The following is a 15,296-nucleotide window of genomic DNA, read 5'->3' as shown; positions in this document are numbered from 1 at the left end:
GGAACCTGTCAACAGGATTTATCACTGTAAAGTAATTGTATGGCCATAATGGCGTTATTACACTGATTAAATTGATACCTTTGTTGAAGTAATCGGAATAGTGGTGCTTTTTTATTTGTGGTTTTAAGTTGTCTACTGATGATTTCTTCTGTACATTGGGGCGGACGTGGGGGGTTGGGTCTTCTTCTGCTCCGACCCATCCGCGTGCGCCCTGTATTTCTACTTATTATTGATTTTTCAGTGACCTGCCTGCATTTTGAAATTTCGCGCCTCCGCAGCTATCATTAGGTTGGCAGCGGAATATGAGATTCCTTGTCTGGTCTTCAATAAAATTGTGCTGAAGTCGGCGCATGCGCAGATCGAAATATGAGTTGAAATCTCGATTTGTGCGTGCACTGACCCCGGCGCCATTTTATTGAAGAACCGAAGATCAGACGTGTAACGTCACACTGTGCATGCGCCACCCACCCAACTCCTGTGGTGGCGCCGCCGCAAAATTTCAAAACGGAGGCAGGTCACTGAAAAATCAGTGACTTGTAGAAACAAAGGAGGCAGGCCGAGGGGTCGGAGCAGAAGAAAACCCAACCCACCTTAGGCCAGCCCGATGCACAGAAGACGTCATCAGAAGAAAACTTAAAACCATGATTAAAACACAACCACTGATCCGATTCCTTCAGCAAAGGTATCAATTTAATTAGTGTTATAGAACCATTTGTCATGCATGGTGTGGGAAAGACTAAGTGCAACATGAAGGGAAGATGGGTAGGGAAAGGGGGAGTGGAGGCCCCTAGGCAGATCTAATATCACCCTGCCTACCCTACCATCCATACATAGGTTTCACACCTATCGCCGAGCAGGATCCTAAGCCTTGGATGTCCCTAGAGCTTGGCCCTAGATAGGGAGGGGGAGGGGTGAGCACTGGTCAGGCCCCACTACAAACTAAAGACAACAAGGTAGACAAACAAAGGGGATCAACTTAGCTTGAGCAGACACCAAAGGAGTAATGCCAACTGTCCTTCAAGGACACCAAAGAAGAAGCTAGCTGACTGCTAGTGCTCTAAGCCTGCACAAAGGTACATAGAAATATAACTGACGATTCCCTGGAGCAAACTGACTGTTTTTAACTTCTAGGCAAGGGTGTGTCAATCAGCAGCAGGAGGGAGGTCGCCGCTGGGTCCTAAAGGAAGAAGGATTAAGAAGGCGTCTGTAATGCCAAACGCAGTGACCTTCTACAGCCAGATCCAGAGCGACTGTCTATTAGACCTGACACACCCGTGACACCATTATGGCCATACCTTTACTTTATAGTGATAAATCCTGCTGACAGGTTCTCTTTAATTTTGTAAATCTCCCTCTATTTGCTTTGTTCAAGCAATTAGCTCTACCATTTATATGCTTTTGAAAAGAACTGTGAAACTAGAGATTGTTAAAAAGTTGCCAATGGCAAAGTGTGAGTGTATGATGTAAGAACAGGGTTTGGCAGGAAAGCAGAGACTAGACCTATGACCTCTGTGTAATAGAACTTTGTGTTACATTTTACCTCTGTGTAATAGAACTTTGTACATCAAAGTAGTTAAAGAAAGTGAAAAGGCAACGCAATCAATATGAGAATATTCTCTCCATATACTGTATTAGATGAGCACTTTTGTCTGTTGCAGCTTATGTCTTCTTTTTAGTTATATATTTATGTGCAGCATTAGGTTTTAATAAAGATCTTAACTGGCTCTCTTAAAGAGAACCTGTCACTTGTCATAAATATGTAATTCGCCTGGTGTTCTTCTGAATCTGGCTTTGTTTTTCTTTTGTGTTTGTGTTAGAACTCTCCTGTTAGGTTTTTTCTATTATGCTGGTCACATGACCGTTTTTGCCTATTTAATCCTGCTCCGCCCTCCTGGCCTTGCTGGACTTCATTGTAATTTCTACTCTTAAGCTAGCCAGGTGCTTTGTTACCTTTCTCAGTCAGTTTAGCTAGGTCTTTTGACCTCTATGTTCTATGTTGTTTGTTTGTCTTTTACTGCTACAATTTCTGCTAGGAGGTGTCCATCTTTCTCCCAGTCCTTAGTTCTTGTAGGGATCCCTCCCTCATATCTATAGGTCTTCGTTCAGACTAGCTGAGGACTTTAGCGGGTCTGATCGCAGGATCAGGTTCCCCGTTACATCGTTGGGATCTAGCTTAGTTCTATTGTAGGGACAGATCTCCTTTCTTTCCTTAGTGCTTGTAGCAGATCACAACAGTTTGTGCCTCTATATTCTAGAGATATGGCCGACTCTTTCATGTATGTACTGTAAACCTAATGTTGTTAGCCAAGGGGGCATGGTCATCAACTCTTCCCTGTGGGCATCTTCTTGAGGATCCCACCCAGTTGCCTAAAAAGACTAGATACAAGGAAAAGGAGACCATATCTCAGGAACAGAGAGGTACAAAAACTAAAGAAGAATAACGTCAGATTCAGGAGAACAGCAGGATTTATACCAGGTAAAAAAAAATACATATTTATGGCAATTGACAGGTCCTCTTTAAATGGGTCAGAGCTGCAATACTTGACTCCCCCATAGACAAAAGTGTTGCTGTTTCTTGAAGAGGCAGACGTGTCCTACAACCCACATCATAAGTATAAAAAGGATAAGCCGTAGGCAGAGCCTGATGAAAGATGTATGTAAAATTACACCCACTCAGAACCAGAAGGTACGCAGTACAAGTAAACAGACTTGATGGCTTTACATCGCTCGAGACACGAGATAAGGTAAACAGTTTGCATACTGATAATGTGTGTAGAAAACATCCAAACATCCTGACATGAGAAATCCCAGAGGGAAAACAACACGCGGATTAGTTATATGGATGTGTGCTCAGCATCTTTGTCTTCAGGCACACTGGTGTATCCTTCTTTGATCTTCATTTGTATTGATGTACTGTAGTCTTATATGCCTGCAGTTCTTTTCCATGCGCTTATCTTTTGGCTCATCAATCTCTATTCAACCTTAATCTGCAAATTTGTTAATTGCAATCAAGCCAAAGGAAAATCAGCTTGATTGTAGTTGCATTTTTTTTTGGAAAAAGATTAAGATTCTTATACACATTAACCTAAAATTGCCTGAAACTGCTGATTTTGGAGGGACTGTCCGATGCGTATGGGGCCCTTTAAATCTCACCCATCAGATACTGTTAGGAAGAAAAGGATTGGGCATGCTGAATGTAGATATTTAATTCTTCTATTCTCTGTAAAGATTAGCTTCTGCCAGAGGTGTTTGTTAGAGGCTCACTCCTCTCCCCCATAGAGAGTGTTATATAGCACCAACAGATTCCACGGTGCAATACAGACATTTTTATCAATGCCTGTTTCCTGGGGAGCTAAGAATCTAAATTCAGTATGGTTGGAAACCAGTACAAGCAAAGAGAGAGCAGACACACGCCATGTAGTTTATATGTCTTTAACCCCTTAACCCCCGAAGGTGTTTTGCACATTAATGACCAGACCAATTTTTACAATTCTGACCACTGTCACTTTATGAGGTAATAACTCTGGATCCCCCTGATTCTGAGACTGTTTTTTCGTGACATATTGTACTTCATGATTGTGGTAAAATTTCTTCGATATGACTTGCGTTTATTTGTGAAAAAATCGGAAATTTGGCGAAAACTTTGAATTTTCATGCCCTTAACTCAGAGAGATATGTCACACAAAATAGTTAATAAATAACATTTCCCCCATGTCTACTTTACATCAGCACAATTTTGGAACCAATTTTTTGGTTTTGTTAGGGAGCTATAAGGATTAAAAGTTGACCAGCGATTTCTCATTTTTCCAAAAAAATTTACAAAACCATTCTTTTAGGGACCACATCACATTTGAAGTGACTTTGAGGGGCCTTTATGACAGAAAATACTCAAAAGTGACACCATTCTAAAAACTGCACCCCTCAAGGTGCTCAAAACCACATTCAAGAACTTTATTAACCCCTCAGGTGCTTCACAGAAATTTTTGGAATGTGGAAGAAAAAAATGAACATTTATTTTTTTTCACAAAAATGTTACTTTAGAACAGGGGTCTCAAACTCGGCTGGGTATATGGGCCGCACATGGAAAAAATTTGAATTTGGGGGGCCACATTCTTTGTTCAATGTGACATTTTTAGTGATACCATTTTTTTTGTATACACCTTTTGAACATTTTTGCCGTGTTTATTTTTTTATGGCTTGGGTCGTTATGGATGTGGCGATAATAAACGTGCACTTTTTTGTGTTTACTTTAGTTTACATATAAAACAGCATTTTTAGTGCCCAATATTTTTTCATGCTTTATTTTATTTTTTATTTTTTTTACAATTTTATTTCCCCCAATTGGCCACATACAGTAATATTGTCCTACAATTAGCATCATATAGTAATAATGGAAAACATCTTGTAGTAATGTTCCCCATCCAAGTCCCCATCTTGTACTAATGTGCCCCATCCAGGTCCCCATCCTGTCGCTATGTGCCCCATCCAGGTCCCCATCCTGTGGCTATGTGCCCAATCCAGGTCTCCATCCTGTGGCTATGTGCCCCATCCAGGTCTCCATCTTGTGGCTATGTGCCCCATCCAGGTCCCCATCTTGTGGCTATGTGCCCCATCCAGGTCTCCATCTTGTGGCTATGTGCCCCATCCAGGTCTCCATCTTGTGGTTATGTACCCCATGCAGGTCCCCATCCTGTGGCTATGTGCCCCATCCAGGTCCCCATCTTGTGGCTATGTGCCCCATCCAGGTCCCCATCTTGTGGCTATGTGCCCCATCCAGGTCTCCATCTTGTGGCTATGTGCCCCATCCAGGTCTCCATCTTGTGGTTATGTACCCCATGCAGGTCCCCATCCTGTGGCTATGTGCCCCATCCAGGTCCCCATCCTGTGGCTATGTGTCCCATCCAGGTCCCCATCTTGTGGCTATGTACCCCATCCAGGTCCCCATCCTGTGGCTATTTGCCCCATCCAGATCCCCATCTTGTGGCTATGTGCCCCATCCAGGTCCCCATCCTGTGGCAATGTTCCCAATCCAGGTCCCCATCTTGTGTCTATGTGCTCCATCCAGGTCCCCATCTTTTGGCAATGTTCCCCATCCTGGCGCCCATCTTGTACTAATGTGCCTCATCCAGGTCCCCATCTTGTGGCTATGTGCCCCATCCAGGTCCCCATCCTGTGGCAATGTTCCCCATCCAGGTCCCCATCTTGTGGCTGTGTGCCCCATCCAGGTCCCCATGTTGTGGCTCTGGTCCCCATCTTGTGGCTCTGTGCCCCATCCAGGTCCCCATCTTGTGGCTATGTGCCCCATCCAGGTCCCCATCTTGTGGCTATGTGCCCCATCCAGGTCTCCATCTTGTGGTTATGTGCCCCATCCAGGTCCCCTCTTGTGGCTATGTGCCCTATCTTGTGGCTATTTGCCCCATCCAGGTCCCCATCCTGTGGCTATGTGCCCCATCCAGGTCCCCTCTTGTGGCTATGTGCCCCATCCAGGTCCCCTCTTGTGGCTATGTGCCCCATCCAGGTCCCCTCTTGTGGCTATGTGCCCCCTGTGCTGTTCTTCACACACATAAAATAGAAAAAAAAAGATGATTCTCACCTGTCCTCCGTTCCCTCGGCGGCCTTCCTGCAGATGTGGCCCGCAGGCACCACAGAGTCCGACCCCTTGACGATACCGACCTGGTCCAGGAGGAGCCGCCGACAGCAGCGCTGCATTGCCGCACAGAGACTGTCTCCCAGCACTGCATTTTCAATGTCAGCCGCCGGCCAATCAGAGGCCAGCAGCTGACATCTGCATATGGCAATGACGTCATACTCGCTGCGCCGACACGCAGATATCAGCTGCTGGCCTCTGATTGGCCAGCGGCTGGAATTGGAAATGCTGTGCTGGGAGACGGTCTCTGTGTGGCAATTCAGCGCTGCTGTCGGCGGCTCCTCCTGGACCTGGTCAGGATCATCAAGGGGTCTGTGCCTGCGGGCCGCATAAAGCAGCCTCAGGGGCCGCATGCGGCCCGCGGGCCGCGTGTTTGAGACCCCTGCTTTAGAACCACATTTTTTTTATTTTCGCAATGGTAAAAGGAAAAAATTGACCTCAAAATTTGTTGTGCAAATTCTCCTGAGCACGCCAATACCCCATATGTGGGGGAAAACCACCCTTTGGGCGTACGGCAGGGCTCAGAAGGGAAGGAACGCCATTTGACTTTTTGACTGTAAAATTTGCTTGAATAATTAGCGGACTCCATGTTGCGTTTGGGGAGCCCCTGATGTGACTAAACAGTGGAAACCCCCCACAAGTGACACCATTTTGGAAACTAGACCCCTCAGGGAACTTATCTAGCTGTGTGGTGAGCACCTTGAATTCCCAGGTTCTTCACAGAAGTTATAACATTGAGCCGTAAAAATCAAATTTTCACTTTTTTACCACAAAAGTGTTTTTCAGCCTCCAATTTTGCATTTTCATAAGGGTAATAGGAGAAATTGCACCATGCAATTTGTTGTGCAATTTCTCCTAAGTAAGCCGATACCACATATGCAGGAGAAAACCACTGTTTGGGAGCACGGCAGGGTTCGGAAGGGAAGGAGCGCCATTTGACTTTTTGAATGTAAAATTAGCTTGAGTAATTAGAGGATGCCATGTTGTGTTTGGGGAGCCCCTGATGTGCCTAAACAGTGGAAACACCCCACAAGTGACTCCATTTTGGAAACTAGACCCCTCAAGGAACTTCTCTAGCTGTGTGATGAGCACACTGAACCCCCAGGTGCTTCACAGAAGTTTATAACGTAGAGCCGTGAAACTAAAAAAAATCAAACTTTTTCCACAAAATGATCTTTTAGCCCCAAATTTTTTATTTTCACAAGGGTAAGAGGAGAAAATGGACCCCAAAAACTGTTGTGCAATTTCTCCTGAATACGCCGATACCCCGTATGTGGGGAAAATGCACTGTTTGGGCGCACTGCAGGGTTCAGAAGGGAAGGAGCACTGTGTGACTTTTTGAACGCAAAATTGGCTGGAATCGAGAGCGGATGCCATGTCGCATTTGGAGAGCCTCTGATGCACCTAAACAGTGGAAACTCCCCACAAATTACCCCATTTTGGAACCTAGACCCCTCAAGGATTTTATCAAGGGGTATAATGAATATTTTGAACCCAGAGGTACGACACAGAATTTGGTAACATTAGGTCATCATATTGAATAAGTTGTCATTGTCATTAGTCTAAAGCGCAAGTGCTCGCTAACTTGAGTTTGCATCGGGTACTCGGGTATGCACCATGCATCGCGGATGCTCGAGTCCCCGCCCCGCATGTTTCACAGTTATTAGACACCCAAACAAAAACATGTGGGGATCGCTCGAGCATGGCAGGCAATCTTCGCGAGTTTTTTTTGGCTGTATAACAGCTGCGAAACATATGGGGCGGAGACTCGAGCATGTCACTCGAGTCACAGTGCATACCCAAACACCCGATGCAAACTCAAGTAGCGAGCACTTGCGCTCAACACTAGTCACCATATTGTTATAATTTTTTTTCTTTACTTTTAAAAAATTCCAATCCCAACACAACCACAACTCCAACTCTAGCACAACCCTAACCCTAGCACAACCCTAACTCCAGCACAACCCTAACCCCAACACATCCCTAACCCTAACACAACCCTAACACAACCCTAACCCTAGCACAACCCTAACCCTAGCACAACTCTAACCCTAACCCTACAGTTTATTTTTTACGTCGATCCTCGTGCGGCCTAAGTGATTAGATGACTTTATTCTTCGGGTCAGTGCGATTACACAGCGATACCAGATTCATATCGGGTTTTTATGATTGACAGCTGTTACACACTAAAAAAACTTTTTTTTTTTGCAAAGACTAGTTTTTGCATGACCATATTTTGAGAGCTATAGTTTCTCCATATTTCAGCTGACAGAGTCATGTGATGGCTTATTTTTTGCGGGACAAGTTGACGTTTTTATTGGTACCATTTTCGGGCACGTGATATTTTTTGATTGCTTTCTATTCCGATTTTTGGGAGGTAGAATAAACAAAAACGATTCAGGATTTTTTTGGGAGATTTTTTTTATGCCGTTTCGCGTGTGGTAAAATTTATAAAGCAGCTTTATTCTTCAGGTCAGTACATTTACAGTGATACTACATTTATATAGTTTTTTATGTTTTGGTGCTTTTACACAATAAAAACTATTTTATAGAAAAAATATTTTTTTTGTATCGCTTTATTCTGTCAGCTATAACTTATTTATTTTTCGGCTGATGGAGCTGTATGGCAACTTGTTTTTTGTGGGACAAGATGACGTTTTCAGCAGTACCATTTTTATTTACATTTATCTTTTTGATCGCGTTTTTTATTCCATTTTTTGTTTGGCGATATGATGATAAAGCATCGTTTTTTGTTTCATTTTTTTTTTTTTACTGTGTTCACTAATGGGGTTAACTATTGGGACAGTTTTATAGGTCAGGTCGTTCCGGACATGTTGATACCAAATATGTGTACTTTTATTGTGGATTTTTTTTCATAATAATATTTATTTATGGGTACAGTATGTTTTTATTTTTTTGGATTATTTTGTTCATTTTATTTTTAATATTTTAAAAAATTTTTTTTTTCATGTTGTGATACTTTTTCTTATTTTTACACTTTGTCCCAGTATGGGATTTTCACTTTTTGCAGTCTGATCGCCTGTTTAGCATAGAGATGCAGCAGCATCTCTATGCTATGCAGCCTGTCACCGCTGCACAGGGAGAAGTTACTTTGATCGCGCACTGCGCATGATCAAAGTAACTTCATGCTGTCTGGTGACCCAGATGTTGTCATGACGACTTCGGGTCACCGTGACAACCACCGGGACCCGGCAGAGACAACGCGGGACACTGGAGAGGAGGTAAGTAATGGCGCTTACCTCCCCTTGCTCCTGGAATGCTGCCATTGACTTTGATCGCAGCATTTCGGGAGTTAATGTGCAGGGAGCGGTGTGGCATCGCTCCTTGCACATAGTACCGGGTGTCAGCTGTGACAGTCAGCTGACACCCGGTGGCGATCGCACAGCTTGAGTGCGGGCTCAATCGCCAGGGTGTATTATTACGTATCTGGCCCAATAGGCCCAGGGCACAGATACGTATTAATGCATCCCATGTCAGAAAGGGGTTAATGGGAAAGGATGCATTAAAAAAGAATGGAATTCACGATTCTCCTGGTGGCTATTATCAAGCTTGACAACTGACAACCCTCTAGCACCTTAGGCTCTGTTCAGACTTCTGCTGTGTTGTACCCTTTTTGTGAACAAGAATAGTGTATCCTTTAGTCTTTAAAGGGGTTTTACTATGAACAAAGTTTATTTTAATTAATAGATCTTGGAATAATAACATAGGTCTACAAAAAAAAATTTTTTTTTTCAGGTGCCAAGGTTTTTTGAATGGATTTAGGGTATTTTGAGGACACTGAATTCAAAAATCCCATTATTTTTGCTGAATTGGTTCTAGTTTTTCACATAATTCATCCATGAAAATAGTGCATTTCCCCAATGTGTCTTGTGTGTGATAACAAATGCAATAACTTTTGGTCTTTTGACTCTTTAACAATGTCTTAGGTAATGAAATATCACATATAATTACTTTGCATTTCCATATGTAGGCTTACAATGCTATAGCGACTTTTTGAAGCCAAAATTCTACTTTAATTAATTATTAAATATCTCAGAAACTAGAGCCAATCTGACAAAACCAAAGTCATATTCTTAATCAGCACCATAAACTTAATATAAAACCGTTTAGACATCGTGGCACCAAAATCACTGTATAACAGTGTTTTAAATTCCTCAATTGGATGTGTTTTAATAAAATGTTCCTGTGCTGAGATAATCTTATAAATGTGTCCCTGCTGTGTACTGTGTAATGGCTGTGTCTGACCGTGCTGGAACATGGTCTGATCATACCACATCTCCTGAGCAGGGGAGGACGCAAAGGAGTATACAGACAGGACAGCGGAGCATCGCAAATGATTCATTCTTTCAGGTAAAACATTATTTAAAAACAGGCAGGAAAATGTTTTATCTCGCAAAAAAATGTCAGCTGTGATCCCGATCTGTAATGTCAGTATACTCTTTTGCTTCCTCCCCTGCCCAGGAGCTGTGGTATGATCAGACCATGTTCCTGCACGGTCAGACACAGCCATTACACAGTACACAGCAGGGGAACATTTATAAGATTATCTCAGCACAGGGACATTTTTTTAACACACCCAATTGTGGAAGCTATTTTTAACCCAAGATCTACTGTATTAAATAAAATGTACCTTGTTTGTGGGAAAACCCCTTTAAGTCTTTGTAGATGGAGTCTAAGGCAATTGTAGATGGGGTCTAAGGCAGGGTTCCCCAACTCCAGTCCTCAAGGCCCACCAACAGGTCATGTTTTCAGGATTTCCTTAGTATTACACAGGTGATAATTGCATCACCTGCACAGGCAATAATTCCATCACCTGTGCAATACTAAGGAAATCCTGAAAACATGACCTGTTGGTGGGCCTTGAGGACTGGAGTTGGGGAACCCTGGTCTAAGGCATTGTTCCCTTTAAGCCAGACAATACAGAATCACATCAAATAAATACTAACATAGAGCAGCATCATAATTAGTTATACAGCAGTGATATATATATATCTGGTTACAATACATAGAGCATTCAGGCAAATAGTACGAAACACGGTAAGGAAAGTGTAGCACCCCGAGGACTCGGCTGCTACAGGGGTATTGCACCTCGAACCAGAGGTGTGGTATTCCACTCCCGGGTAAGGATGGAGTGTGGAACAGGGCTCAGTTAGCTGCATACACTACACTCACCCCATTTCCGGGGGACAGATCAACGGTACTCCCACCAGATAGATGTGCAGGTACGACAGCGTCTGTCCCTGGCTGGAGTGGGGGGGGGGGGGAATATCCCAGTGGTGTAGGAGCAGACAGGGGAGGGACTCTGGGCATAGGTAGGAGCCCATTGGTTGCTGGTCACCTGGGCTCGGGTGTCAGAAGGGAGGTATATAAGGTGGGCACCATCTTAGATCAGTGTTCAGTGCAGTCCGGTTAGTGAGTTCAGAGAAGAGCTCAGCCAGAAAGGGCTGACAGGGAGCTGTGGCTCAGTCTGGGCCCAGCTCCAGAGGCAAGCCTGAAGTGGAGACCTGAGACAGAGAGAGAGAAGTAACAGAAACACAAGGAAAGGCCCAGAGACGCAAGCACAGAGGGAACCCTGAGATCCCACAAGATACCGGGTGAAGGGTTGGCAGAGCAGGGTACCGGATCCCAAACTGGTGGAGGCCAATTATCCTCAGCCAGGAACCGGAGGTCGTGGTCAAGTCTTGGCGCGACCCCTCACCATATCCACCAGGAAGGCACGCCATATAGGGTCAGGGAAACCGGAGAGAGGTTTGACCAACAAAAGGCCCGAGGAAGCTGGACAAAGGTGGGTCCCTGGTGGGGACGGCCAGTAGAGAGGAAGAGAAGGGAGCTCTGAACCACGCTCTGAAATTGCCTGGGAGTTGGCCGAGTCCCGCACCTGGTGGACGCAGCACGGCTCGGGTGGTCACTGCTGGCCGAAGTGACCGGAGCAACAACTGTGAGTAAAGCTTTGGAAACTGCACCACCCGTCTCTGTGGTTCCTTGCCGCACCAGCACCATCAGTACTGGGACACTCGCACCATCACTCCCATCAGAATCCACACTAGCTGCCCTGAGGCAATACTCCTCCCGTGGGGAGTCATCCCATACTAAGCTGCATAAACAACATCAGCCTCAGCGGTCTGCAGTGCAGCGGCGGTCCCCACTGACCGCAATCCACGGGTGGCGTAGTCGAACAATATAACATCTGCCACTAAAAACATCGCCACTTAGTTTGACACCCTGGGCACGGACCGGATCGTCGCCACGAGGACTACTACCCCTGTCGGATCCGGCTCCGGGTATTCCCCGCGTGCGCAACGCTACACAACATGGCCCAGGGGGCGCGTCAACTTTAATGTGGCACCCCAGGGTTCTGGTTACCACAGTAATAGCAATATTACGTCTGTGAGCAGGTGGGAGGTCTCCTGGTCAGGAACCCTAAGCATGCCACACCTCCTGCCCAGTCCTGGGAGGGGAAGAACTTCCCCTATATAAACTGGGGCTGAGGTGGGGTTAGAGAAAAAAGAAAAAGAAGAGAAGAAGAGGAGTCCCAGACAGAGACACAGTCTGGTCTGGAGTGGAGCAGATGCAGGGAGAGCAAGATCAGGAGCTCTGTGGGAGCAGTGATAAAAGGGGTCCAGGACTGGAAGCTGTAGAGCTCGTCCTGACTGAAGAGATCTCACCGGACACGGAGTCCGAGGCTGTGGGGACTGTTCCATACCCAGCAGCAGAAACCGTCCGGCAGGGGATTTCAGGTCCTCTGGCCAAGAAACCCGAAGGCACGGTCACACGCAAGGGACCAGCACCGCCGTCGTGGAGCGGAGGCTACCAGAAGGCCCCGAGTCACCGGCCATACGTGTGAGCACCACACGGTACACTCAGGGACGTGGGCTACTTTTACCCGCTTCTAGCAAGGTAGCCAGGAAGAGTACAATTAGTTGGGGAGGCCTACAACTCCGCCTGGCCGGGGGAGATCCTATCTGCTCACGGACTGACCAGGCCCCGATCGCTAGCCAGTACTCCCGGGAGGGTCTACCTTTGCCACCAGTAAAGACCCTGAACTACACCGCACCGTCTCTGAGTGGTTCCTGGTGCCTGCGTGCAATTCTGCTATCCCCATCATCCACGTCTGCTGCCCTGAGGCCATACCCCTCCCGTTGGGGGTTATACTACCCACGCTGCACAACTGTACCACCGGCCTCAGCGGTCTGCCCTGCAGCGGCGGCTTCATAACCGCATTCAACGGGTGGCGTAGTCGAACACTATAACATCTTCTGCTAAATTCCGCCACTTAGTTTGACACCCTGGGCACGGACCAGGTCACCGCCACGAGGACTACTAACCCCGACAGATCCGGCTCCGGGTATTCCCCGCGTGCGCAACGCTACACAACACAGGCCCAGGGGGCGCGTCAAAAGCAAATGTTGTTCTCTGCATATGAGTTAGTCTAGTGCAGGGAAAATGGTAGATTTTGTATCCCTGGTGGTCTAGGGCACTGAGGGTCTTAATAGCAGGATCCCTTATGGCCCTTTACAATCAAATGGGACTCAGCCCCAGTGATAGGCACAACCTATGAATGAGCGCAGTACTTTCTTGGTGGAGATCACACTAATGAGAGATACTAAGAATGATCATCATGTTTTTTTGCTTAGGATAGGTCATTAATGTCTGTGTCAGCGGCGGCCGGAAGTACTCACTTGTGGAGCTCCTCCATCTACTTGTTGTGGCCACCGCAGGACACTGCACATCTGCCTCCTATTGATTTGAATAGGAGGAGGATGTGCAGTACCAAGCCCCGGACACAACAAGTAGACGGAGCAGCTCGGCAAATGAGTACTTCCGGCCGGCGGCTGCCCACACGATAACAGTTGATTGGTGGGGGTGCCGGGTGTCGGACCCCGGCCAATAAGACATTATTATTATTATTGCGCCATTTATTCCATGGCACCTTACATGTGAAAGGGGTATACAAACAAGAACAATGACAAAAATCTTGAACAAAACGTAACAGCGACTGGTACAGGAGGAGCGAGGACCCTGCCCGCGAGGGCTCACAGTCTACAAGGGATGGGTGAGGATACAGTAGGTGGGATTCCAATGGGCACAGAGATGCAACTTATCTCTCCTGAAAACTAAAGGATCAGGCATTGAAATATAATTTGCCTGATCCTTATCTTCCCCAATATCATCTGGTGGGGTAGAATCAGAAGGCCCCCATACACATCAGGGTGGTTGGCCGATCCTAGTGAAATTGGCTGGTTCGGTCGATTTTCGTCTAATGTGTTTGGGGGTCTTTAGGAATGTCCTGTTCACTTAAAAAGATAATATTACAATTCCCCTGTGTCCTAATAGATTTTCTTCTTTCCATCCAGATGAAAACTGTGAAGACAAGGCGACCGCTAACTGCTCCCTGGTGTTGAAGGTGAAGCTGTGCTCACATTGGTATTACCGGAAGGCCTGCTGCCGAGCCTGTGGGGGGAAAGCCTCCTGACTAACGTTTCTGAAAGTGTTTGCCCCTTACATTTGTAAATTCTGTACATTATGGATGGTGCCGAGTGCTTATATTTTGATGACCCTCCTGTCACACTTTCGAGATGTATTAGATGGTAGTACAAGGTGTGTTTGGCGGAGGTTATTTTTTTACCTCTTTATTTTAACAGAATTTTATGGTGCTCAGTCATCAACCTGCTGTTATGTGAATACGATGCCTCTATTGCACTAGATCTTCCATATCTGTATATCTTCACCTCTCCGTGTGCTGGTCAGGAGCTCAGGAGACCCACAGATTGCCCATGTCGGCTCTTCACCCCGGCGGAGTCAGTAAGCAGCTGCATTATCTTGACCATATTGAAGGTGCTATTTTAAAGGAAAAATGCTGCATTTACATGTTATTTTGCCATTACTATGGGCATTATAGGCTATAGCAGGCACAGAGACTTTGCTAATTCCTAGTCAGCCCCTTGGACTGTGCACGAGTTCTTCCTAATTCATCCTACTCTTCAATGGAGATGATACTAGTCATCACCAGGTCTTGTAGGGTTACATAGACCTCATGCACATAGGTGTTCTGCAGAGTAAAGATGTTCTTTTTTTCTTCTTAAAAGCCAACCATTTTCACCCTGTCAAAGTTTTTTATACCTTTTATCTCCATGTATCTGATTTTTCACTCCATGTCTCATCAGAGTCTGGTCCTTGAAAACCAGAAAACACCCAAATGCCAAATACATCCCATCCTCTCCAATGATGGCCACAATGTGCGCCAATGGATAAGTCGGAATTTTTAAATTTATTCATAACAATTTTTGCAATAATAACTGCCTAATAAAGAAGCGCTGCTGGAATGAAACAATCAACCCCTTGTCATGATCCCTATTGACCTAACACCCAGGGGCGGCCACTGACACCAGAGGGCTCATATGCAATAACTGTGTCTGGGACTCCTCTCCCTCCAAAAGTCATGCTAAAAGAAGCTATTACTTGTATGGCTTGTACTTACTTTTTAGTAGGTACCTACTCATGTGCACACGAGGGGTCCTAAAGATGTGGGCAAATGCCATGCATCAGGTGACCACAGAGTTCACCAAGGTGCCACTTTTATCTATGTGATCCCCTGTGCTTACCGCTTGGGTAAGATTCCCAACTCTTC

At 45.7% G+C, this 15,296-nt stretch overlaps 1 protein-coding gene across 1 annotated transcript in view; it reads left to right on the top strand.

Moving 5' to 3' along the window:
- LOC141156410 (ADAMTS-like protein 2) overlaps window positions 1–15,074 on the top strand; it is a 76,446-nt gene extending 61,372 nt beyond the window's left edge. The window contains exon 16 of the mRNA XM_073642604.1: window positions 14,023–15,074. Within this exon, the coding sequence (XP_073498705.1) occupies window positions 14,023–14,141 (119 nt within the window). The 3' untranslated portion in view covers window positions 14,142–15,074. The remainder of the gene's footprint in view (window positions 1–14,022) is intronic.
- Window positions 15,075–15,296: the final 222 nt, after the last annotated feature.

The sequence above is a fragment of the Phyllobates terribilis genome, unplaced genomic scaffold (assembly GCF_046119375.1).
Source record: "Phyllobates terribilis strain yellow unplaced genomic scaffold, ASM4611937v1 Scaffold_8__6_contigs__length_399053987, whole genome shotgun sequence".
In the NCBI taxonomy this organism is placed as follows: domain Eukaryota; kingdom Metazoa; phylum Chordata; class Amphibia; order Anura; family Dendrobatidae; genus Phyllobates; species Phyllobates terribilis.
Note: the sequence above shows the minus strand (reverse complement) of the source record. Positions and strands in the feature narration are given on the sequence as shown.